This window comes from Haliotis asinina, chromosome 15 (genome assembly GCF_037392515.1).
Source record: "Haliotis asinina isolate JCU_RB_2024 chromosome 15, JCU_Hal_asi_v2, whole genome shotgun sequence".
Taxonomy (NCBI): Eukaryota; Metazoa; Mollusca; class Gastropoda; order Lepetellida; family Haliotidae; genus Haliotis; species Haliotis asinina.
The window spans coordinates 10,880,678-10,907,671 of NC_090294.1; the positions used below are offsets into that span (position 1 = coordinate 10,880,678).

Sequence of the window (26,994 nt, forward strand, 5' to 3'; positions counted from 1 at the left end):
GTTTGTTTGCAACCCACAGACATAAAAACATGTCATGTGTACCACACGTGCCTAATTACATAATGTGGCAGACACGGGACTCGGGTGCACGAGTAATAAATCAGCTTATTTTCTTTATGTCGTATAGTCTGATAGGTGTTAAGTTCAAATCGCACGTGGTCAATGATTGAAGCTGTGTATTGCATGTTGTCTTTAGCAGACAGGCAGGCAGACATATAGGTGTGAATAAACCAGACACTGAGCTTTCTCTGTGACAGAGACTGCTCACCACAATCAACATGGTTTTTTACGTAACGAGCAGATTATTTACTTGTTTGTGTACACAACCAAGATTAGACTACTGCTCACGACCTCAGTATGCATACTGTTTCAAGGTCCGCGAATCTATTCACTGCGCATGTGTTATGGACGCAGCGCAGCACAGCTGTTGAAACCAGTTTTCCCCCCAGCGCTTTGGGGAATTTAGTGAAACGTTTGAACTCCGATTTCGCGGGCTTTTTTTCCATCGCGTTTTTTTCAACTTTATAGATTGAATTGGCATTTTTATGATTTGTTTCGGTAATTGCATACCAAAAGGTACCAGAATCTGCAAAGTTGTGTTTTACGTTGCATGTGACCTTTAACGTAAAGCCCCAATGGACGTGGGGGAAAGTATCAGCCACTTTAAAACATATACCTACGGCGACCTTTTTTCAATAAAAACAAAGTACAGTTTGTTGGATTAATTATATTTGTTACTATTTCGATTGCCCTCTTAAAAGTTAATAAATAATATACCAGTAGGTATTAAAAATGTCTTTCAGCAAGTAAAACAGTAGAAAATGTGCTCCATTTTGTGTCTGTGTATGGTCGTTGTTTGGTCAATTAAATTTCCTGTATATTTGTCAGTGATTGCAAAAGGTTTCCAAGCGATCAGTTTATAAACCACAACTACGGGCTCTTGAAATATCCTTTATTGTGAATCAATAGATGTAGTCAGAGAAAGGGGAGAGATTTCCCAACCCCGATGGTTTACACTGTGTACCAAAACCGAGGAGAAGTGTTTTCTGTAACATACGATATATACCGTTAACGATAGGTAATTACAATGTAGATGATCATTTAATGCAGTCTAAGTAAACTTAGTCTCAGTACTTTTCGTTACACTCAACCACTGAGTCACAACAAAACAGGTAACTTTTGAGATTGACCAATCAGAACGCAGCTTACCAAATCGCGAAAGTGGACAGTCGCACACACCTTTTGAACTTTTTATCTCGAAAAGGTTCATACCCGAACGATGTCTGATTGGTTAAATCTATTTAACCGTCTCCCGTTTGCTTGGACAGTCATTGGTTGCTCAAAGGTTACCTGACGCGACCTCCTACTAGGTTTTGTTAGACTCAGTGGTGGAGTGTAACGAAATACACTGTAAGTTTACTTAGACTGTCATTTAATGAAGCCATATAACAATAACTGAAGCGTGCGTAAAATCAATTTAATGACAGTAACAATAAGTAGATAATTTAACACCACCACCTCCGTCGGCCCGGTGGTAGTGCGGTAGAGCACCTGCCAACGGATCTGAAAAATGCAGTTCCAGTATCGCTAGGAAAACATTTGTAGGTTCAGCTTAGTCATGAACGATACGTTTCAATTGATTTCAAACACTCATGTATCATTTGAGTGTTGCCGTTCATGTAAAGTTAGGAAAATTAAACCTGAGAAATGGTCTTACTAAAAAAAGTAAAACCTGAGAAGAGGTCTTTCCAGCGAAAAGTAAAACCAAAACAAAAGCCTCCACAACAAAAACCTCAAATGCGGTTATTCTGGGAAAACGAGAGATGACCTAATATATGGTGAGAAGAACACTTCAGGTTTGTATTACTGGTGAAAAAACAGCGAAAAGAAAATTTGAAAGAAAGACCAGTGGCTGAAGTATTTGATGAACTTGGCGACGAAGCAGTAAGATATACTTTTGGGACCGCTTGACGAGTTACATGATGGAATAGCGTTGGCTTATCTAACAGCAGCTGTTTTCCTTGACAGTACAAGCCATGCCACTGTGTCCAAGAGTGTTGTTAGTGTATTGCATAATTATGGAATCAAGTTTGATGACGTTTTGGTGTTTGGCATGGATAATGCTCAGTACATAGTGGACTGTGTAGTAATTCATTTCATATTACCTGTCTGGCGCACATAGTGAGTCCTATTGGTCAGGCAATCGGGAAAGCAGTGAAGCTTGTGACTGTGTAGTAATTCATTTCATATTACCTGTCTGGCGCACATAGTGAGTCCTATTGGTCAGGCAATCGGGAAACCAGTGAAGCTTGTGAACAAGTGAACAAGTTTGTGAAAAGGTTCAGCAAGATATTCTTTGATGCAGGAAGCAGAAAAACGCGTTATCTGTCTTCTTTGACAGGATGCATTCCAATGATAACTGTGCCGTGGCCCCTGCATTACCAGGTGGAATTCGTAGTTTTACTGTGTTGTGTATCATCAAAAATACTTTCAGTTTTATCGTGAGTTTATTGTGTCCCAAAAGGATATTTGTGGAAACGGTGTGCCAGATTCAGTGAAGGATTTGAAGGATTGGCTAACTGATTCAGATCAGAGTGGTCTCATAAATTGTCACCATTGAGTTAATTTAAAAAAAGTACACAAACAGCATGCATCTTACTGAACTGTTGTAGTCTCGTGTACCATGTACATTGTCTATATTTGACAGCTTGAAAGAACTCTAATGTGTGTCAGATTCTTACCTCAGACTGGACAGCACACAACACATTTTTCTCAGTGTTGTTGATATGGTCCTAAACGTGAAAGTGGAGTGTCTGAATGCATTCAAGACTGCTTTTGATAATATCACAAAATTAGAGAAATTATTAAGTGATGGTAAGTCTGATTTAATGTTAATGAAAGTTTCAATCTGTGACCATCAGGTATATTACTACCAGGTGCCCGCGATCAGGTTCAAACGCTCTGCATGAATCCATGGACGTTTGATACATGTCATGGTATCCATGGTAACCTTATCCCGTAGATCGATCCTCATGGTCTCAATCATTTGATTGTCTGCCCCAGACTTCGTTATTTACAGACCGCTTGAGTAATGACACATTCACTAGTTCCCATTTTACGCCAACTGGGACCTGTTTGTAAAATGATAAAAGCATTTTACCTCTGCGTTTGCAACTGTTTCAAATTACATTCAACAGAAGAGTAGAGTCACCATTCAAGACAAACTAGAATGTAATATATAGTGCCATTCCAGGTCTTACGGGTGTACCCACAGCGGAATGTGATGTGTATGTTTCTGTACTTACACCAAAAACAATGGCAACAGCTGATGATGTCAAAATAGATGTGATCATTTTCTAATTTTCCGTACTGGACATATCTCTACGCTTAGCAAAACGTGCTATGCGCTACACGGACGCTGTTACAAATATACTTAATGCACTGTAATCAGGTATATAATACCTCTATAATCTTGCACTGACAGGACGCCAAAGATCCCTGAACACATACTCAATAAATGCATTGGTATTTCTTTACTACAATCATAGACTCCAGAATGACAAGTTCATTGAGGAGACAATGGTAGATGCTCCCAGTATCCCTGAAGCTCCAAACCGCCCCATTGTTGCACCTCCACCTGCTCTCCCAGAACTCCCATGGTTGTCTCAGTTGGCTTAGTCTTTTCTTTGTATTCAGTTTGAAGTCAAGTTACAAAGTTTTAGCAAGGATTTTGTGCAGAATTTGTACAATTCAAATGCAGAATTTACTTTACATTTCCTTTATTGCCGTGGGATCCAGAGGGACTGATTGGTAGTTGAAGACTTGTAGTTCCTCATGAGTGATAATTTCAGGGTAGGAGGTAATCATAAAATTTCAAACTGAAGGATTTACGCACGTGCGTCTTGGAAAGTCAGAAACGAATCAATAGTATCTGCAAAGTTTTTTGAGCAAACAGGACGACCGTTTATTCTTTATTCTTAACTTGCTAATCACGAGAAATGCAAGATCTCACTTTTGCCTTGTTTTTGTGCATTGCATAACCTTCTAAAAACTTTACGACCCAACGTATTCTATGAACTAATTCAAAGCTATTTTCTTCTTTTATAAAATACACATTAACATCCCGTGTTTTATGTTTGACTGGGTACCCGGTTTGGACATGACTAGCGAAAGATTATCCGATGAACGACAAACGAACTTGAAATCATAATCCGTGCTGAATATGTTAAAAATCAACATGTTAACGTCTACCTATTATAACACATGCACATTAATAATATGTTAAAAATCAACATGTTAACGTCTACCTATTATAACACATGCACATTAATAATATGTTAAAAATCAACATGTTAACGTCTACCTATTATAACACATGCACATTAATAATATGTTAAAAATCAACATGTTAACGTCTACCTATTATAACACATGCACATTGATCGAAGTCTGAATCATGGTCATAAGTCAACGTGAATCTATAATTAGCTCTGTAGCATCAGCTTACATTGTAACACAGAACAAATTTCTCTACCTTCAGATGTAAATGAGTAGAAAGCGACGCATGTGGGAAGCTATTTTCTTCTTTTATAAAATACACATTAACATCCCGTGTTTTATGTTTGACTGGGTACCCGGTTTGGACATGACTAGCGAAAGATTATCCGATGAACGACAAACGAACTTGAAATCATAATCCGTGCTGAATATGTTAAAAATCAACATGTTAACGTCTACCTATTATAACACATGCACATTAATAATATGTTAAAAATCAACATGTTAACGTCTACCTATTATAACACATGCACATTAATAATATGTTAAAAATCAACATGTTAACGTCTACCTATTATAACACATGCACATTAATAATATGTTAAAAATCAACATGTTAACGTCTACCTATTATAACACATGCACATTAATAATATGTTAAAAATCAACATGTTAACGTCTACCTATTATAACACATGCACATTAATAATATGTTAAAAATCAACATGTTAACGTCTACCTATTATAACACATGCACATTGAAAAATGCACATTGATCGAAGTCTGAATCATGGTCATAAGTCAACGTGAATCTATAATTAGCTCTGTAGCATCAGCTTACATTGTAACACAGAACAAATTTCTCTACCTTCAGATGTAAATGAGTAGAAAGCGACGCATGTGGGATGACACACGCACTCTGTCAGTAATAACAGGATTAGACTTCGGGGGAGAAAAAATTACTACTCCTGGCAATAGATGCGAAGAGGTTTTTTCTGTAAACACACACCGTTATCAAGCAAACAATACGCAAAATTAAACACAGTGAAAATACATAAATGAACGATATTTGAGTTTATGCAATTGCGGAGATTGGTGTACAGTATGATTACATTGCTGAAAGCTGTGATGATGGAAAATAGGTTTGATGCCGGAAGGACACGGCACCATTTTCCAACTTTGTCCAATTGTACCTTAGAATGTTTTCACTTTGCAATACGTCAAATCCAAGCATTAAAGCAAAATGCTACATTATTACATGTGTATGTAAGTGCCTTACATTCATTATTCGTTTCAATATCATAATGATACAGCTATTATTATTACTATATTCAACACGTGTTTATTCTATATTGATGAAGATCACACAAATATCAGGAACAACTGTTGCAGGCAATACTCTGATCGCCGTCGATTGTCTGGATGTTTGATCTGTGTTGTGCAAGTTCACTTCTCAAAGGGATAGAAAGGATGGTCTTTCCACCTGAAACACAGGAACAATGACCCGGTTCCTTGGACGAAAGTAAGTGCAACGTTCAAGACGGATTATATCATGATATGACTACCATACGCTCATTTTTCAAATGACTGCTTTGCGTATACTGAGGAAAACAAATAAGTTATCACATGAAAGCATAAGCCTTCCCTTATTTGTCTCCAGATTTCTTCACAAGTTATTTGATTCACAGCTGGTGACGAAACCTTGGAAGAATAATAAAGGAACACTTGTCCTTGCATATGATCTTCCCTCAGTATAGTAAGGTATGGTGCATGTCACTGTTTTAAGAGCATCTGGTAGAAATGTCTTCTGACGTGCCGGAAATCCTCCGTCAGATTTACGTCCCTTGGGTAAGACCTGGGTTTCAACAAAATGGCGAGAGTTGCACCACCAAGACGTATTAATCTTAACCGGATACACCGTTACATATTGTTCCAAGCAGCGTTAATCCAAGCTAAACGATGCGGGTTTTTAGCAATATTCCAGAAATATCGCGGCGTGGTACACATATGACGCCATCTCGAACGAGCATCGACTATTTCTATAATAGTGCTTACATGGTGAAGAAGTGAACGTTGCTTCTGTAGCCTCTGTCCAGAGCTTGCATTGCCTTCATATCATCCTCACTGAGCGTGAAATCAAATATCTGAAACAAGTACAATAAACATGTTAAAACAACATGTAAAGTCTGGAGTGAGTGAGTTAGATTCCAGCAATATTCCAGCTACATGACGGTGGGCTGTAAATAATCGAGTCTGGACCATACAATCCAGTGGTCAACAACATGAGCATCAATCTGCGCAATGGGGAACCGATGACATGTCTCAATCAAGTCGTCAACCCTAACCACCCGATCCCGTTAGTTGCTTCTTGCCGCATACTCGCCTTTGTGGCAAGCATGGGTTGCTGACGACCTGTTCTATCCCGGATCTTCAGGGGCACATTTCGATGGAATTTCAGTGAATCTGATTCGCCATTTGTGTCAGTGTCGGAAAGAAACCACTTTAGTTGTCTGTCTTATGTTTCCGTGCGGGCCACAACAGACATAAAACACAAAATCACATCTTCCTTGTTGAATTGTTATATAATTACATAGAACAAGCACTCACATCCATGTTCTGGGCCAAACGAGATGGATTCGTACTCTTGGGAATCAAAACCAACCCTCTCTGTATGCCCCATCTTAGGATCACCTGATGCAAACGAAAACACTTTGGGTTAAAGAAAGAGACCTCTACTTCTTAAATACATATGTCATCACTCTGTTAGCACCTGCAGGCCTAATTCAAATGATACCAATCGGTTTGAAATACCTTCCTTTAAAGCATGCATATATGAAACAATGTCTTTTGTGTCTGGTCCTTACATACTGCATTCCATTACACTCCAAATGATAGTTACCCTTCTACCTTTAGGAATTACTGATTTTTTCAACATGTCAGGCGAGGATAAACACTTTTATGGATAGACAACTTCTTTCTTGCAGTTGGTGCAACGTTTCTGTGCAGAGACCATATCCGCATACTACGTAGGACGGAAGCCAACACAGACGTTGTGTTCCAGAGAGGCACAGCAATTCAGCATATCCTACAAGCCAACGGTAAACCAGCTACAAGTAACAAAGCACCTTCAGGCGTTGTCTACCACATTCAATGCGCATGTGGTGGCTCGTACATAGCAGAAACGTCCCAGCCCCTCAACGTGCCAATCAAGGAACATCAGCCCACCCAAACCATGCCATACTTTGGAACAACATCAGCATCCTACAAGCCAACCGATCAGATTAGAAGACAAGGACAAGAGACAATCAACATCAAACGACTCACGGTTATTACATCCCTACGGCTTACGATCGACTAATCAAACCTAGTCAAGAATAGCCCACCCTATCTCCACGGCTTCGTCAACAACAAGCCTCACGTCAACAGCTTCGAATGAAATGTCTGAATATATATAGGTGGCATGACCACCCGAACATCGACAGGACGTGTTATGACATGCCATGAACTTCCACAGTTTATTTCCCTGAGGGATTATCGTATATTAGGTGTTATCCCAAAGCCCGACAAAAACATCGTCTGCTACACCAGTCCTGATGCTGCTTTTGACCTCCCAACCTACTTCTTTTTATAGCAATAGTAAGAAGCCAACACAGACGTTGTGTTCCAGAGAGGCACAGCAATTCAGCATATCCTACAAGCCAACGGTAAACCAGCTACAAGTAACAAAGCACCTTCAGGCGTTGTCTACCACATTCAATGCGCATGTGGTGGCTCGTACATAGCAGAAACGTCCCAGCCCCTCAACGTGCCAATCAAGGAACATCAGCCCACCCAAACCATGCCATACTTTGGAACAACATCAGCATCCTACAAGCCAACCGATCAGATTAGAAGACAAGGACAAGAGACAATCAACATCAAACGACTCACGGTTATTACATCCCTACGGCTTACGATCGACTAATCAAACCTAGTCAAGAATAGCCCACCCTATCTCCACGGCTTCGTCAACAACAAGCCTCACGTCAACAGCTTCGAATGAAATGTCTGAATATATATAGGTGGCATGACCACCCGAACATCGACAGGACGTGTTATGACATGCCATGAACTTCCACAGTTTATTCCCCTGAGGGATTATCGTATATTAGGTGTTATCCCAAAGCCCGACAAAAACATCGTCTGCTACACCAGTCCTGATGCTGCTTTTGACCTCCCAACCTACTTCTTTTTATAGCAATAGTAAGAAACCATGGCATTTACATCCATAATAGCTTCAGCATGAAAGTTGTTCTTTTTGACGTAAGGTATCGTTTATATTGAAGCCAATTCGAATTTCAAAATGGATATTTGACAAGTGTCTTTTGTAATACAATATCATCGCACACTAGTTTTCATAAAGCTATGGTCTATTCCTGTATAAATCCTCATCGCTCAGTTCTGCATCACTCTCTCTCTCCAGATATATCCTTTTTCTACGTTTAATCTCCATACCACTGGAACTATAGCTAGGCCAAACGGATATTTCACACTCTCACATATTAACTACATACATGTGATAAAACAGATTATTTTTCTCTTTTCCGACAGCACATAGAATGAATGACATGATGCACAAGTAAGGGCATATGCCACGATTGGTTTTCTTTTTGTCCGTTTAGTGAACGTGTATGTCACTTAATTAAACTATTAGAATCATCAGTTAGTTCTTGTCAAAAACTGACAATAATGTGATGTGTAATCTCTGACTGACCAATCAGAAGTAGTTTCCTTCCAATGTTATTGTATAATTAGGATTTATGTGTGACTCCTTGACATATCACTTCTGTGACAGACTGCATATACATGTACCTGAGCTGAGGACTTCTTGTATTTCCTTCCCATTTCGACAATGGTCGGGTCTTCAAGGATCTTAGGAGCATCGTTTCTTTCACTGAAATGTATAAAGATAAGGCTTATCCATGCAAGCTCGCTGTAGCAAACACTCGTCTTGTCGTCTGAATTCGTCATTTCTTTAACCGATGCAGTGGTACAATATACTGTACTTCCTAATCAAGTTTGCCCATCGGGGAGGATTGCCCGCCTCTAAACACAAACGTGTTGCCAACAGTTTCACACACGGTTCACATGCCTAACAGTGTGACGTGTTAACTACTGACTTCTACCTTAACCATCATTTCAAATTTGGGCTCAACACGTAAAATCTCGCTGGTCCATGTGCTGTAGTCAGTGTGTTTTCAATGTTCGCCAGACGTGTTTTCATAACATTGATATAGGATACTATAACTCAACCTACTAGTTCTGTCCCGGGGCCCCAAAAGGAGAGTAGCCAGTAGTTGAGATGCCGTTCTTGAAGGAGTACTGGACAAGGTTTTCCTGATGCAGATATGGAGATATCTCCACCTGAAACAAACAACACTTTCATTACTTTACCAGTCCTTAAATCAAGTGACTCAACTGGGTTGTGAGGATGCTTTAAACAGTACTCCACCTTCAGTACCGTGTGTCACGGGTGAAATCCTGAAATGATGACAGTCTCAGATGATAAGCATTTTGGGGAACCAAAATATCTATAAAAAGCATAAGAGGAGATTCCACTAAGTCATATTCAACAAATAATATCTACCTGGTTATTTGCAGGCTTGTACTTGATGCCATCCAGTTTGAGAATCCTCTCCAGCTGTTGTTGATTGAAGTTGGAGACGCCGATAGACCTGACAAGGCCTTTGTCCACGAGCTTCTCCATGGCCTGGTGGGAAGGAGAATGTCATTAACATCCTTATATAGAAATCCTATAACATGAATGTTCATAACAGAATTAATTATGTTACTCGACACTTTTTTCTGAAGTAGTTTCGTTTTTTTAAAATAGCGATTTTTTAAAGCCTATGCTCAACATCCAATACAATTATCTTCAACAATCAAACCTCTTCCTTTTCATTGTGCTCATGTAACACTCTATCAGTGAAGTCTTTACAAGGTCAATATATAGTTAAACCTACAGAACAGCTTTAAACAACGAAATTGTACTGTGTTCATCAGTGACGCTTGGATAAATATCGTTCAGTGAATGTTTTGCGGTTTTTTTAACTAGGATATTATGTTCATTTTTATTCAGCTCATAACTTTGTAATGTACGTGTCACTTAATGGAATAGTGCTTAGAGGAGTTATACTGGGAGCTACTTACTCTCCACGTGTCCACATAGTCTGTCGAGGTCGGCTTGGTTATTTCCAGGTCCTGAAGAAACACAGACATGAACAGATGACGTAATTTTAAATTATGAACAGTATCAATTATTTAGTATAGTATATACTCTGTGGAGAGAGACTAGAGACAGTCTGGAGGTAGATTGTTGAGGCATATGGACACTGTACAGATATGATCACATAACACTTAACACCATATATGAAGTACTTTTGAAGTAATCAGTGCTAAATTATTTCGCAACATTTAAAACTCAATAATTTAATATGAGATTTCAGTACGTTAGTAATGATGATTGCTACAGTATGGATGGCTAACAGCAGAGAGCGGAGAGTTTCTTACTCACTTCACAAGCAACAGGAAAGTGGATTAGATACAGATCTATATAATCCATGCCCAGGGCCTCCAGTGACTTCTGACACGCTGGTTCTACCTGATCTGGTTCGTGAAACTGAACCCAAAGCTGCAAGGATAAGAAGGGTCACTGATCCATTTAAAGTATTCGTGGACGAGATATATCGTTATGGCACAATGTGTTTTACAGCCTGACGGCCTAAGATTTTACCATACCCTTAAAACAATTTATTTTTATAATTCAAAAGAAAGACACATGAGGTAAACTATACGGCAACGATCAAAATGACAATGATGCTTTTAAAACGGCAGTCGTACATCACTGGCATAACAGTAGTCTGAATTGAAGCTGGGTACCAAAAAGCAAGAGTTAATGAATATGGGCACACTCGTCTAAAAGTGTTCAGTGGCACGTCACGTTAATGGCGTATGTGACCAACCTGCTCACAGGAAAGGTCGTTATCTAATAACGTCACGTACAATACGCAGTTCTGTTTGTTGTGGGGTTTTGATCAGTTCTTGTCTGTTGCTTCTGTAGATCATCGATCTAACCCACGAACTCCACTGTTCGCGTTTTTCGCTGCTACATCATTTCTGAACAAGCAGAACCGGAGTTAATCAGTTAGGACTAGGCCTGGCTCGTTTGCGTTGTTTGGGCATTCAGTCATGGCAGTTTACTGGTGACTTTGTCTTTTTCACAGACCGCCGTCGCATTGGAGTATCACTGCTCCACGACAGGCAACAAATGAACAAATATTTTCCTATTTTCTGGCAAATTTTGTGAATAGCAGGTCCTAACGATAGGGAAGTGTATACTTACACTTCGCTTTCCGCATTTGTTTTCTTTTCAGTGGCCCATTTATATACTGAACAGCAAAAGAAACCCCATATCGACAAACGTTTCTTTAACCGCACTTTCATTCGCCCTCTTGTCTGTTTTGGTCAAAATGATCCAAACATGTAAGAATCCAGAATGTAAAATAATCAAAACATCAGACCAACTCTGGGAAAAAATGCATACCCATGACTTGTTAACCTCGAACCTGACGAGGTCTCACAGTGTCATATGCCGGTCTTCCTACCTTCGTCACAATGAACAGCTCCTCCCTCTTTATTTTCCCTTCTTGGATCAGTTCTTTAACGGCGGCCCCGATTTCCGGTTCCGTTGTATAGCGCCAGGCTGTGTCAAAATGACGATATCCCATCTGTACTGCAGCTTTCACGGCATCACCCATCTCGTTTGGCTGTTGGGGAAAAGAGATTGATATTCTACATACATGTTTTACGATCGGAACTGTGCAGTATTCCCACCTTGTTTCGTGTGATAATGCGTGGATTCAAATTCCAGATTTCCCAAATAATGATCCTTGGTTTGTCAGAATCATACCCGGTTTTGATCAAAATGGTGAATGAGAGCAACCTTAATCGTCTCCAACAAAACAAAGGGGACATGCCCTGACAACTGGATACTGGACAAAGCCTTATTGCTTTGACTTGTGAAGATCCGGGCTAGAATTAGTCTTCAACAACGCATGCTTGTCGTATGAGGCGACTAACGAGATTGGGTGGTCAGGCTCACTGTCGTAGTTGACACATGCATCCTAGATCGATGCTTAGAGGGTTGATTGTTTGGTTCTGAGTATTTACAAACCCCATATAGCTGGAAGAATGGGGCGTTAACGCAACCAACCGACACATCTGGCTTGGATAACAATAGAATCTTTCTGGGTGAATATGTCCCAAATCATATGCAAACTATATGTTGTGTCCTAGCCTGTTATGAAGATACATTAAAATCAATACAGAGATATCACTATGGCAATGCAGAGTGACTGGTAAAACAATTCCAGAGACATTTAATAAAAGCAAGAAAGACAGTGGTAACATTGACCACTCAGGAACAGTATTCTGACCTGAAACGATAGGCCTCGGCAGGGTTTATGATCATTCACACAATGCTAGTGACTTGAGATTAAATGTAAGATTCGAAGCAACTGGTAGCTGCCCTTCCTTTGTTTATTGAACATTCTGTGGGCGAGAGCATGGCGGAAGCCTCTAAAAGTAAAATGTATAAGACAATTCTAATTACAGTATCCTACACCCCCTTACTGAATGCACGGGAACAACATATAACAATGCACAATGTATAACACTGTCTCACAATATACATGTTACCTTTCATATGCGATACAGACCTTCTGTGGAGCCAGGATAGGTGTACGTGTATTCGAATGTCAGATTCACCCCGATAATAAACCTTGGTTTGTTACAACCATCACAGGCCTCGCAAGTTTTAAAATGACAACACCAAATTAAATCGCCACCAACAGAAGAAAGTTCTCATCTCAGGTCTGAAGTCAACATCTACCCGTGGCCCTCATTCCGAGGATCTATAGTCAATATCAAAATTATGGTTTTAAGTCAACAGCTTTTGGGGACTCTACAGACCTCATTTTTTCAGATGTCCACAGTCAACACCTGCCCGATATCTTCATTCATCATCTACTTGGAAGGCATTCGATCTTCTTCTACTTTTAGATTTAGCATCTACCCCGAGGTCTATATTCAAAAACTGTCCTGAAGTTTACAATCATCACTTACTTGGAGGTCTTCAGTCAACACATCTACCTACGTGTCTGTAGTAAAGGCATCTACATGCACCTGCGAGTCTACACTAGAACATTTGCTCAAAGGTTAAGATCGTGAAGGTATGTGGTTCTGTGCATGGAGCGCAGGTCACAAATCAGTTGAAATTGACCAACGTTTGACGTGGTGAATCCTTAGGTTAGGTGACCGTGTTTGACAGCTTGACTCTTAAGGGTTTATAAGACTTCAGTTCTGTCCCACAATGAAACACATATGAAACATGTGGTCTTACCGTAGGCAAGTGAGTTTGTTCAAAATTGCATCAGAAAGTGGGTACACGGTGTGATAAACCATGTGACTATTAACCTTCTAGCGCCTCACAGGCAGCTTGGTTTATCCGGGGTAGTGCTAGTCAACCTTGTTAGTGCTTTGAACATGTGCCTTGTACATGAAAAATGCTCATTACTTTTGTAGTGGTGTTTGGTTCTGTGCATAGAACTCAGGTCCCAATTCAGCTGAAGTTAAGCAACCAACATTTCAAAGCAACCAACATTCTCTTCAGCCAGCAGAAAACGGGTACCCATTGTGATAAGCCATATTGTTACGGTGAATAATCTGACGTGATTAAAGGAAATTCCCCCAGAACCAACACTGACACATCTAAAATATTCAATATTTTGTATTGAGTAGAAAACAAGATTCAAAGATTCACAATAAAGGTTTCATGTACAATGCAACTCAAATCTAAAGTAATGCCAACTCACCAAAGTCTTGGTTTGAGAGTGAGAAACAGTTATACTGAATGTAACACGGCGACCAGTCAGGCAGCGGTCATATAGGTCGAGTGTCGACAAAGGCAGGCAGTTTGATGTACTCCAGGTATCCGTGTGCATATCCGCACAACCAGCCTTTGTATACACAGTCACTGATTCTTGAATATTCGAGCACATGTACCACCATCGCCATTAACGTAGATTTTTCGTGACTCTCGGAAGTAAACATACCACATATTCAAAGGGAGGTAACTCTAAAGCGCTACCTTAAAGCCTGCTGTCATAGTCCATATAGCACTGAACATTTATGAACACGAAATGTGACCCATAATAACTATCACTCAAAACTCAAACCAGTGTGACTCAATAATAATTATCACTTAATCAATAATACAATTTACAGAAAAAACACTCTCATAACAATATGACTATTCTTCTACAGCCTCACATTCAGCATGGGGTATCCGGGTTAATGATGTTTTAGCCCTTTGAGAATTCGCAAGTGTGTGGAAACCAGCACTATAGATGACCATTACTATAAGTCAACATATGCCAGGAGGTATACAGTAAATGCACACCTGGAATTTGACAGTAAACACATCTACCCGAGAGTATATAGTAGACTTCGTTCGGCCTCGAGGTTCACACTTAACATATATTCAGAAGTCACCACCCACCAGGGCCTAGATTTTCGAAGTACTCTTAGCGCTAAAGCAGTAGTAAGTCAATGTTAATGTATGACACTTCCGACTCCCTCAGCGCTAAGAGAGCTTAAAAACTCTACGTCTACGGTCAGTATCCGCTCAGACTATTACGTCATGTCTTCCATCAACGTAATATGTAAACCGCAATACACATTGTAACAATTATGTATAGCGACACGTTTGTGGCAACTAGTCCACTTTAAAGATGTCAGTGAGCAGAGTGTCGAGTATCGTCAAAAAGAGGAGGTAAACTTTCTAAAGAAGAAGGGTATACACCTAGACTGTGTTAGGTATTATAAATATTTGGGATTGTATTTTACCAATGGTTTGTCGTGGACCATGCATGTCAAATATGCTTCCCTCAAAGCGCAAAAGGTACTTATCGGTGTTATGAAGCACAGGCAACCTGTAGCGCAACTGGAGCTGCTCAGCATAGATAATATGACAAGTCTTCTTATATGCGAGCAAAGGTTGGAAACGTACTTTTATCGCTTCTGTTCGAAAAATATGTTTGTCTTCACTGGGTTGTGTTCTCGCATTTCCAACTCCATGCCGAACAATTACTTTCGTGAAATATTTCTTATTCGACATTTTAAGCACAACTAGTGGTATATCAGGCCGTTCTTTGCCTCTATTCCCCCTTCCAGCTTCCGGTTCAACGGAGTGAAGGAACAAGAGGGTATTATTCCATATGGAATACTTACAGTTACCTCCCCTGCTTCATTCGCCCAATGCGCCAGAAGTGTTTTATGTAGAATAAATGTTACGAAAATTCTAACAATAGCGAAGACAAATAAACTCCAACAGGTTCATGATAAAATTAGGCATTGTGGTATTTCTTTTTAATTTCTGCTTATTCTTGTTACGTCACTAAGATCAACCAGAAGCTGGCTGGGGTAATGGAGACGGTGTGTTCCCTAAGGCCTTTCTTTGCTCGAACGCCCAAGTGTGAGGGTGTTATCCAACTTGTATACCGAAAAAATCACATAATACTCATTTTCGAAGATTTGTTTCGCGTTCTAAGTGTCTGTACTGGTGCCTCGTTGAATACGGCAGTTTTCGGGAGTATTCGGAAAAATACGATTCGTTACAACTTTCGGCGCACATGCTGTGATCGCACCTGCTGCACGCGCCAGTTTCATTCGTAATCACAATTAATGTCTGACTGTGAGGAGTTGTTTTTGACACAGTCGAAAAATACTGTGAAAAAACTCACACTGACGACGATATGATATCATATTCCGCTTCGGTGAGCCTTTGTCAGATGAAATGATACAAGCTAAATTGGATGACAATCTGCCAAAAAGTCCGAAAAAGAAAAAAACGAATGGGCCTTGTGGTTATTTAGGGGGTGGCAAGCGGAGAGAAAATGTCTTGACTGCGTTATGAAAGAAAGCTCAACATTATGGAATAGGGGAAAGCATACGGAAGTAGTAAGTTTCGCCGAAGAAGTAAGAAATTGTGGTAAACACAGGTATTGGGAGACGATTCCCCTCAAAAACGTCTAGACACAGTGCTATAGTTAACCGGTAATTCATTTTAGTTCAACAAAATTATCACAATAAAATCCTTTTTTAGTCAGTGAGGACGACAAAAATACATTTACAATATCTTGTAACTTCTCACGCATAAAGCACTCGTATAATATTAAGAATAGATGTTTGATGTAACAGGTACTGTATACTTTCGCTTTCGTTCTTCAGGACTTTGCACTACGTGCTGGAAGAGAGCATTGTAACCACCGGACGCACAACAACACTCAAATTAGTGGGCCACACACTGATGACACTGATGACAAAAGTACCTAAGATATGTTGACAACGCCTCAAAAACGAACAACGTGGCTGTATCAAGCCAACGTCGACGAACAAACAATCTGCAAACACACAGGTCACAGAAGCGAAGTGGTTCGTATCGTCTTTGTTTTCAATTAGAAATAAGTAAAATGAAAATAATGTGGTTGGTTTTTATTCAGTTTTATTTGGCGGAAGCGATAACAAGTCCTCATAGACAATATAACATTCTTCTATCAGGGCATTATTCTTGATAACGTCTTCTTAGGAGCGTGTTATCTAGAACAATGTCCTGATAGGAGGGTGTTATCTGGATCTGCAAGGCCCTGCTATCTCTTCCCGTGATGTTCCTCCGAGAAAACAACTCTGCTGAAATAACGTTACATGAGCATTGAGATATATAATTACATATACTGTGGTTCAATTTGAAGGTAAATTAATAATATAAAGTGGACATATCTCAATAACTTTTTTCACAATGTATCGCAGTACGCATCGCAATACAGAAGAGTGTATTGCAATATATCACAATACGAAATTTGGAGCAATACACTGCCATAATATACACACCAACTACCAACCTTGAAACTGTTGTAGGTCCCTAAGCCCAACATAGGCATGTCATATCCACTGTTCAGACGTGTGGAAGGTACTTTGTCCGCCATCTTGAAACCGTCTTTTCAGTACCTTGACGCAAACATAATTTAAAGCACTTCATCTACATTATTTAATGAAATAACTAATGATCATTATCAAATTTAAAGCCATGTATTTGTACAGCTACAATGGTTAATGGTACATGCTACTGCATAAAACAGAAAGTAGAGCATAGCTCACCGCCGATCGGTCACAGGTGCAGTGACTTGTCGATAAGCGCACACACGACAAGACATCCTAAATATCCAACGACCTTCATGTCATAATTGACCTACATTTTCATGTGATCTCCAAGACGATGCTATATTATATGCACTGATGCTCTGAACACAGGATATATGTGTTGTCTAGTATGACATTCTCCGAACTGATTTTAGATCAGCGGTAAATATCATATACTCAGCTCACGCTCCCCTCCTTGTGTGTGAGGTCACTGTCACGCCAAACGTCAATAGTAGTTTTAATTGCAAATTAAACGTGAGAATTGTGCACATTGCCATTCGCATTTAAGAGAATAGAAGTGCCAAAACGTTTTAGAAGAGGACACAAATCGGTCTCCTGTATTCTTACTCAGGTCACGTTCAGCGTTTAAGTAAGTGTTCCTTCAAGAAACCCCTCGAACGGTCGAACCTATCATGGTCATGTGAACAACCAGGGGCAGATAACTTTTATAAATATATCTTATTTCTTTATACCGAAAGATCTTTACATCCTTGCGTCTCGATCTGCACATAGCACATGCGCATTCCGAACATTATGATTGTCATAAGTATCATGTTAAGTACCATGTTAAGTACCATGTTAAGTACCATGTTAAGTAATTTCCGGAGCAGACAAACTGTCTGACAAAGTGTTCAAAACTGAACAGGTTCTCAGAGAGGTTGTTCCACCTTCAACCAGATTTGCAATGTTTTCTCAGTCTACTTACCACAGGAAATGGAAGCTCTTTGTTGACAGTAAATCTCTGTAACTGTCGATATTGCAAAACGAGCTGTTTAACTGCCATCCGATCATGCAAGATACGGATGCATTTCAAATATTATAAGGAATAACTTCTTTTTCAGATGATTCTTTACTGTGTCATTTCTGCATAATTTTGAATGTTGCAGAAGCACGTGGAATTATTTACATCACAGAAGTGTCACGCCCATTATAAGTGATCTTTGCGAGACGAACTGGATCACGCCTATTGTCGGGGAAATACTGCCGCCACTTTTTCACGTCTTCTCTATGTGACATGTGTAACATGTGTTTCTATATACTGGCGTGTGGAAAGTTGTCAAATAAGATGTTAAGACTGGGAACACAGTCTTTGTGTAGTGAAATCAACAGAAATTGTTCTCATGTGCCTGTTTTCAGAGCGGAATTACTCATGAACATTTCGCAGAACTTACGCATATTCCCGCGTGGTTTCACTGCATTTTCATGATTAGTTTAATGCTGTTTGGAAATTTCGATAAGAGAAGGTGTACAAGAATCTAAAACATTATTTAGGTTTCAATTACAGAAGAATGACATTGAGGTGGGTTTTTTATTATCACTCCATGAAAATCAAGTTTTGGATTTATATCACTTTTCACAGGGATGACATGATGCCAGTTGTCATCTCATGTGGAAGCCTGATATATCTGACGCAAAAGCCTGAGGATCCCTATTCTCGAAAAGTATCCTAACGCTAGGATATCCTAACTAAGATAGGTTCTGACTTGTCCTAAGTAAATCCTAGACGAAAACAACATGGCGTCGTACTTATTTGTTCATTCGATGTTTGGGAGTAGTAAGAATGTCGAAATTTTAAGGATATATCGTAACAGGACCCCGCACCTAGATTGATACGACGATGCCGAGTTGATGAATCGATACCGCATGTCACTTTTAAGGCGAGCGATTCATGAGGTGTTAGAGCTGTGTCGGCCCGAGCTAGCGAGAACCACGCAAAGTTCAAGAACCCTAAACCCCGATCTTCAGGTACTAATTAGGAGATAAACATCATGTGTTGGCCAATTTCCGGGTGTTATTGAGTATTTGAAGCGCGGGAGTATTTCATTTGAAACCTCCGGCGTCAGCCAGCCGGAGGTTTCAAATGAAATATTCCCGTGCTTCAAATAATCAATAACACCCGGAAATTGGCCAACACATGATGTTTGTCGACATTGTAAACACAAAAGTAAACCAAAGGGTTTTACTGTCTGCACTCGTTTACATCGAGAACGAGTACAGCAGTGAAGTGTCATCAGCTAGCCGTTTCAGCTGGTTCCCATGGTAGCATCTGGAGTTGCTTATTTGTGACGTCATTCTAACTTTACGTCACAATATGATTTGAATGACGTCCCCACTGTTGATGACGCAACAAAACAATTGTTTGCGGTGTTTCTACGTGTCAGTACGCAGTAAATAGTCTTGCAGTTTCCGGGAATCTAATACCATTTGATCACGTTTTTCAACCAATCAGATTACAGAACACAGTGACTTTTGGTTTACAATAACCCTTAGATACCTTAGCAAGGGTGCTTCCCAGTCGGAGTTTGCTGATTTGAACGGGGTTCGCAGCCTACCGTATCCCCTCCGATTGGTATCACTGTTGACATCTTGTCGCCAATACTAGACCTTATTAGTTTCCTTAGAGATGAAACCTCACAGTGAGAGGCCAAGCAAGTCTTTCAAGCATTTGCTGGCTTTCAAATTTGTGCTCTGCTGCATCGACGGAAATCTAATTGCAATCGTCCGTCTACAAGCATGCAAGGAAGCAGCATATGTTTCTCTGAAGGGATTTCATGCTGTTAACATTCAAGCCGTATGCGACTGAGATACCTTCGAACGTTAGAACTGTCTCTACTGTACCCACTTCACGCAGAACATGCTGACATTTCAATGGAAGTGATTCTCGCAATGTGTAACCTTGACACTGAGCTATTAGTTTAAATGTCTATTTTTAGAATCCATAGCTGCGAGGCCTTTTTGAAGGTGTCCTAGCTGTGACGTTACATGGAAATTTCCATAGCTTTTCTATCTCGCCGGCTGAAGAGCTCGCTATCCTAGTTATGATCGGTATCTCAAGTTTGGACAAGGGTAGAATCGTTTCGAGAATATCTCTTATCTTAACGGTAGGATGTACTAACTCCTGTCCAAACTAGTTAGGATCTGTCTTAGCTGGGACACTTTCGAGAATATTCAGAGAGCCACGGCACTGAGCGCTCCTACATAAGCTGTCAACAGATCATAATGCACACATACGGACACCTTACAATGTTTCCTCCGCACTGATATTCACATATGTACTGAATATAATATCAGAGATACCCAACCCTGTTTCTACCAAAGTAAAAGGTGTCATATGACACCATGCACCATACTCGGGAAAGTATTATGCACAGACTGGTTCCAGACTATATTCAAGAAAGCCACCATAGCAACGGGCCTCGTAACTTCTAATTAATCAAGGACTAACGGCAGTCAAAGGGGCACGATATGGGGACTCAGATGCCCAGGCTTTGTGGTCTTAGACGAAAGCAAAAAGAACATTTTCTGTTTTCGTGTGGTTTATTCTCAAAAATAATTTCCACCAACATTGTACAGAGGAAGAAAAATAAAACGTAAAGCGTACCACAGATGTTATAAAAATAATATGTTAACAATTATATATGAAAATGAAAATGCGTAATGGATTTAAAACCACGGTCATCAATGACTCAAGGACAAAAGAAATGTATCACCTGGTGTTGTGGTTCATAAAGAAGACAGCAAGATATATATGACAGAAATATTGGCAATGTATATTACGCACCAATATCCAATCGATAATAATCTGGTCACGGAATCAAGCACAAGAGACTTGGGGACAAAATAAAATATTATCACAGATTAATCACAAGATGTGTCTCAAGTCACATTATGGTACTGTCCAAACCTTCAGTAGTGTGTTTGACGTCTCCTCTTGGATGACGTCAACAGGGATTCTTTGTCACAGATCCAAGAGAACTTGCCCGATCTGCTGTTGATTTGCTGGTGGAGGTTGTTCTTGTTACAGAGGTGTCAAGATGTTGCCAGACATGATCTATCGGATTCACATCCGAGGATCGTGCTGGCCAGAGAAATCCGTTGTAATCCTTGGCCTATGAGTTCTTGAACGGGTTTGGGTCTGAAAGGTCCTGGACGGCCAGCTGCTTTCGAGGAACGGGGGTCCCACGACCTCGACCATCCAACAGTAAGCCCGCCAGCCCGCCAGCCAACCTGAGGAAACAGAGGTAAGGTCTTTGGCTCCTACACCCGTGAGAGTAGATAAATTAACTCTCTGGTTGCATCTTTATGGTCAGTCCAGTGCAACAGATGCACAATATCTACAATATCTACTGAACATTATCATTAACTCCATATATTACTAAATTGGTTGATATAAAAAGAATTGCAAAAATTTTATGTTCGTAATATACATAATGTTTTCAGCAACACTACGACAACAACACCCATAACAGGTAGTTTCAGTAACTGAAACATTGTATTAAGTGAGATACACTCCGTTATTCAAACCATTGTTTTAGTTTTCATATCATTTCTTGCAAACACATACATGTAGTTGTGTGAAGGGCTGGTATCCTGGTTACACAAGGTTACCTTGTAAGAGGTGTTGTTTGATGGCCATTATACTCCAGTTGCTCAGGGCGACAATCACTGGATGGTATGGTTCACAAGCTACTTTTAAAGGTCACATGCAACCAAAAAATCAAGCATAATTAAAACACAATTATCACTTATTCATGACATATAATATACATTGCTGCTTGTAAAATAACAAATAAACAAAATGACAGCGTACAATCGGGATTCAAAAGTGCAATATTTTGTACTTGGTCTTACTTCCCTCAAAACGAAGCCATTTGGAGACCGAACCCAGTCATAGCCGGTGGGTGTGCACTCAAGTGTAACGACGGTTTCCGACTGGCTGGTTCATTTGCTGATATGCTGAGGGCTTATTGTGTGTACAGAAAGATGATCTCTTTGATCATCAAAAATATATACACTAGAAGAAGTTGTTACCCATGAAGATTGTATATAGAGAGGTTGGGTTTCGTAAATACATGTTCTCTGAATTTCCGCTCGATCCATGAACTGCGTGGCTGGAAACTGTCATTCGTCCAAGTACAAAGCAGGACTTGAAACTGACACGAGTTTGCACCAGTTTCCGTCAGATCCAGTCATCCGAGAAAAATGGATGTAGTTTGTTTGTGTTCGTTTTTCGTTGCATCTCATACATCATATAAGTGTGTTCGGGTGATAACTCAAAAAAAAGAAACTATGGATTTTGTTCAAATTTGGTACCAAGGTGTCGTGGCGAGATTCACCCACACTAGTTGAATTTGAGTGACCATGAGATACCTTTTGAGGTAACAGCAAAACTGTGTGGGTTTTCCAATTTAAAGACTGGTAGCGTTAAAAAAGAATTGACAGATTTTGATCCAATGTTATATCAAGATGTATTGGCGTGATTCACCATACACCAGTTGATTGAGGAAATTGTGATCATTTTGTGCTTACAGCGAAAATTGAATTCTCTTGCACGTGTCTAATTTTTTAGTGCGAAAACAAAAGAAAGAATATGCCAATTCATTGCTTACGTCACAGTTTCTGTGCACACACTCGTCACGTGATGCACAGTAATATTTCAAGGGACAAACATTGCAGTTTTCGCTCAGTTTAACAGCTGTCTTCACGTTACTTATATACTGATCTCGCCGTGGCCTCTACCTCTACTTTGTATAACGTGTCTCTCGTGCCTCATCACGTCCCTGGGCCGACTTTTATTTATTCCGGTATCAATCGTCATTCTGTTGTTCAACTAAAACGGTGGTTGCAGTGTCGTGGCCTGCCCACAACTGGAACCAAGGTTGAACTCGTTGAAAGTTTAGTCGAAGATGTTGAAAGAATTTTGTCAAACCTACTGAATCTGTCGGCTAGGAATGCATATAAAATAAACATATATTTAAGTTATACTGTAATGAGTAATACCTGTTGTTCTACAATGGTACGATAACGACTAAATCCATGTGCATGTTTCATTTCAGACGGCTTGGCATAACCCGGAAGTGATGTTTGCTTCTCTCGCTATTATTTCTTTACGGAAACAACCATAACAAACAAATATACTCGTGTACCCCCATATATGCAGGCGACAATCGCAAAGGAAAATGTGTTGTATATCACACTCTAGTGCTGGCCATATGTGCAATTGTTCCGGAAAATGTATTATCAAGGGTAATTCTATGTTGTTTGGCCGAAATTTACATAAACATTCATGTATTAATGCATCATGCTATGGTGACTTGTATTACCGAAGGTGGTTATTTAAATTTAATGCTTGCTGACATTACCAATATATGGAAAGGAATAGTGCAGACAATCTGAATGTTTACGCACTAAATTACACCACTCACTGACCAAATCATAACTATCACAGCTGTCAGGGATAGAGCAAGTGGAGCATTACTATACGCGGTTAAAAATAGACAATACATAAATAAGCAAATATGTAAAAGCTTCAGTCTAACTCTGACTGATATTTACTTATCTATTTCTTTGACACATATGCCAAGATTTCATAGCTGCGCATCAGGACACCAGCATTGCCATTTCCTTTGATAATAGGAAATGGTACCAGATGAAGGTTCAAGATGTTTTAACTTCACCCAGCAGGTAAATACACAGCATTGATTCCTGTCATATTTTTGGCCAAATGGAAACATTGCATGAGAATAGGTTGAACTATTATGAGTTTCCTTTACAGGATTAAAGTTCCTCTGAATTCTGTGACATTGTGTTAATTGAATTTAGTAGTCTGTACGTTTCTTACTCAACATTACTTCAAGCATCATAAAATGGATGGAAATTGCTAAAGCGCTTCGTGGCACATTGCATTGGGACTAAAGTATGTTAATTGTTGATTTCATCAAGGTATTTTAAAAGAAATGTTTGTACATTCTCTGGAGTGAGAGGAAGGTTTTATGCAAAGTTATTTTAAAAATACTTTTTTATTTCACTTTCAAAAAGGGACTATCTTGATATTCTAGAATTGTCATATGTCATATAATTCCAAGACCCGGTAAACCAACATATCTGATAATAAATAGTAGGTACCTTGTGATTGTGATTACATTAAAACATCAGAGATATTTGTTTGCACTAATTTATCTTTGCATTCCAGTATAAGTCAGGGTTTGACTGTGAAACAACCCCACACACCACCTATCACTGGATGGAAGAACTTCAATTTTGGTAATATCCCCTGGACCTCTGCATATGGTAATGTAAACCAGTATATAATTGCACAGCCAGACTACAGCCTCCACCAGAAGATACTCCTACCAACACTAGCGATGATGATGACAATCAGGACAACACCTTCAGCGTTGCCCAGCCAATGAAGAAGGGAAGAGCTTTTTCTAAGAGTGGCCATATACAAAATGTGAAAACTTGTTCTAAAAACGTAACAGTATCTTAAATGTGAATGTCTTCCGCCATACAGACTAGGTATAATGTACCATGCACATATTACTCATGATAAGTTTGCTGTAGTTCACGATGCATCATGTGATTGCGTAGGTTCAGCCACTGGCCGTTGTGGTCACATTGCAGGATTGTTGTTTGCCTTAGAGGGTGACACTGCTAACTTTGGTTATACTGCACGCTCGTGTACTTCAATGGCTTGCTCCTTGAATACACCGTGAAGCAAAAACAGAATCCACAACCTGCTCACACTTTGCAGGACAGAAAAAAGCGAACTCTACAACGTGTCACTAATCATGACCCACGTCCCGTTGTAGATCGGTCCAGCAAAGCTGATAGCAGTTTTACTATCGCTTTCATTTCCACAGCACTAGCCTTGGACACAAACACATAGTGGCAGAGCATAAGGAAAATAACCTATGATGATTATGTATTGGTCGATGACTTAAACTTTATCTCTTGGACAGGTGTGATGTTTATATTGAAAGGTATCTCATCAGAATATGGGGTTTGGCCCATGTGAAGTGTCTGGTACTAAAGTTCAAGTACTTTCTGATCAGTGGCACAATGCCAGGTGGTGCAGAGTGACAGCATCTTTTTGTAAAGATTATGCCATTGCATCCACAGATTGAGGTAGATATCGTTTGTTATCATCACACGTATGGGGTACTGACTGATACCGCTGACATGATGTATGGCTCACGTAATGAAAAACTGCCCTACAAGGCTATTCACTATCACATGTTGAAACATTTACTTGCCATGCAAGTGGTTTCTGGATAAATTCCAAGTATTCTAAACTAGGATGTTGCCCTGATGGCATATTACAGTCCCCCAGTTCTGATGTAGTGAGATTTGTTTTGGAAATAAAGTGTCACCAGTGCTAGAAAACTGATAAGAGAAACTCACAAAGAAGCATAGGAGAAACTAACAAACAAGCAACACCATTCATTTTTTAACACTTTAGAAAATGGGAGACTTAAATTGAAAAGAAATCATAAATATTATTTTCAATATCAAATGCAAATAAACAATAAACAATGAACTAGTAAACTGGTAAATGACTGATACCTTTCTTGCTCAGAATTGTATTAAAGTATATGTCATGACTGATGCTAATGAAATTATACTTCATTAGACTGAAGAACTAATTTGATCTGTTTGACATTGCTAACGTTATGATGACATGGCAGCAATGTCCTTAATGCAGGCATAACTCGATGTATAACTGGATGATCAAAGTCACATATTCATTATGTAATATTTTCCTGCATTCTATGATAGAAATAAATTGTTTTAAGGCATAGAGGAACACACGCACACACGCACACACACACACACACACACACACACACACACACACACACACGTAAGAACTATAGTCTGGTTCATAATTATTGAGAATTTTTCTTCTTACTTTCAGCTATCCTAACACCTCAACTGATTCACTGATACTTAAAACTAAGTAATGGTATAAGGGAGGTAACTCATCTTGGCCTACTGAGCATAGTACAATTAGAGTTACCTCCCCTGAATTTGTAGCAGACGTCATCTTCCTCAGCACTGTCAACAATGTCTGCTGAAGATAAAAGAAGGTTGATTTTTGTGTTGTGTAATCAAGGAATTGATGATGTAAATACATTGGCAGAGAGAACAAGAACTCCTCTTTCTACTGTGTATAGGATTAGGAAGACTTTTAAAGAGGGAAAGGATTTTGGGCACCAGAAAGGAGCAGGGAGACCCAGAAAATTGGACTTCTCAGATCTCGTCCGGCTGGGAATTTTAGCGTCTAAAAAGCAAAGGGCAAGCATCTCCAACATCAGGTATGAAATGATAGAAAGGGGATCAACAGTTGTATCAAAATCTACAGTTAGAAGAAATTTGATTGATCTTGGATGGGAGACAAAGACTGGAATTCCTTCTCCTCTCATGAAACAAGAACATAAAGACAGGCGTGTTGAGTGGTGTTTGGCACATGAAAACTTTGACTGGGAAAATGTGATTTTGGAAGTATGCCTACCCGTCTTAGACTGTGCCGTGAAGCTCAAGGAGACTTGATAAAATATTAAATTGTTACCTACACAACATGAAAAGGTCAGTTCACTTTCACAATACATTCAATTTTATCTGATTTGTTCTCGTTTA

At 39.6% G+C, this 26,994-nt stretch overlaps 1 protein-coding gene and 1 pseudogene across 4 annotated transcripts; one reads left to right on the forward strand and one right to left on the reverse strand.

Annotated features, from left to right (window-relative positions):
• Nucleotides 1-938: 938 nt before the first annotated feature.
• LOC137265706 (aldo-keto reductase family 1 member B1-like) lies at nucleotides 939-17,591 on the reverse strand. 4 transcript variants are annotated; one of them, XR_010954936.1, is made up of 12 exons: nucleotides 17,533-17,588; nucleotides 17,277-17,382; nucleotides 11,922-12,083; nucleotides 10,832-10,948; nucleotides 10,468-10,518; nucleotides 9,905-10,027; nucleotides 9,575-9,681; nucleotides 9,130-9,211; nucleotides 6,886-6,969; nucleotides 6,334-6,422; nucleotides 4,924-5,761; nucleotides 3,763-4,216 (listed from the first exon to the last, which is right to left on the reverse strand). XR_010954936.1 is itself a non-coding variant. In XM_067801147.1 (11 exons), exons 2-11 carry the CDS (start codon nucleotides 17,358-17,360, stop codon nucleotides 3,116-3,118), a joined length of 915 nt encoding a protein of 304 aa, XP_067657248.1. In that variant the 5' UTR covers nucleotides 17,361-17,371; nucleotides 17,533-17,577; the 3' UTR covers nucleotides 939-3,115. The 4 variants fall into 4 exon arrangements, 3 of the variants coding, with proteins under 3 accessions (XP_067657248.1, XP_067657247.1, XP_067657246.1); XM_067801147.1 differs by lacking the exons at nucleotides 3,763-4,216; nucleotides 4,924-5,761 and adding an exon at nucleotides 939-3,131 and having other exon boundaries at nucleotides 17,277-17,371; nucleotides 17,533-17,577; XM_067801146.1 differs by having other exon boundaries at nucleotides 3,519-5,761; nucleotides 17,277-17,371; nucleotides 17,533-17,591.
• A 2,387-nt stretch (nucleotides 17,592-19,978) lies between these two features.
• Nucleotides 19,979-25,893, forward strand: LOC137266286 (uncharacterized; annotated as a pseudogene).
• The last annotated feature ends 1,101 nt before the right edge of the window (nucleotides 25,894-26,994 follow it).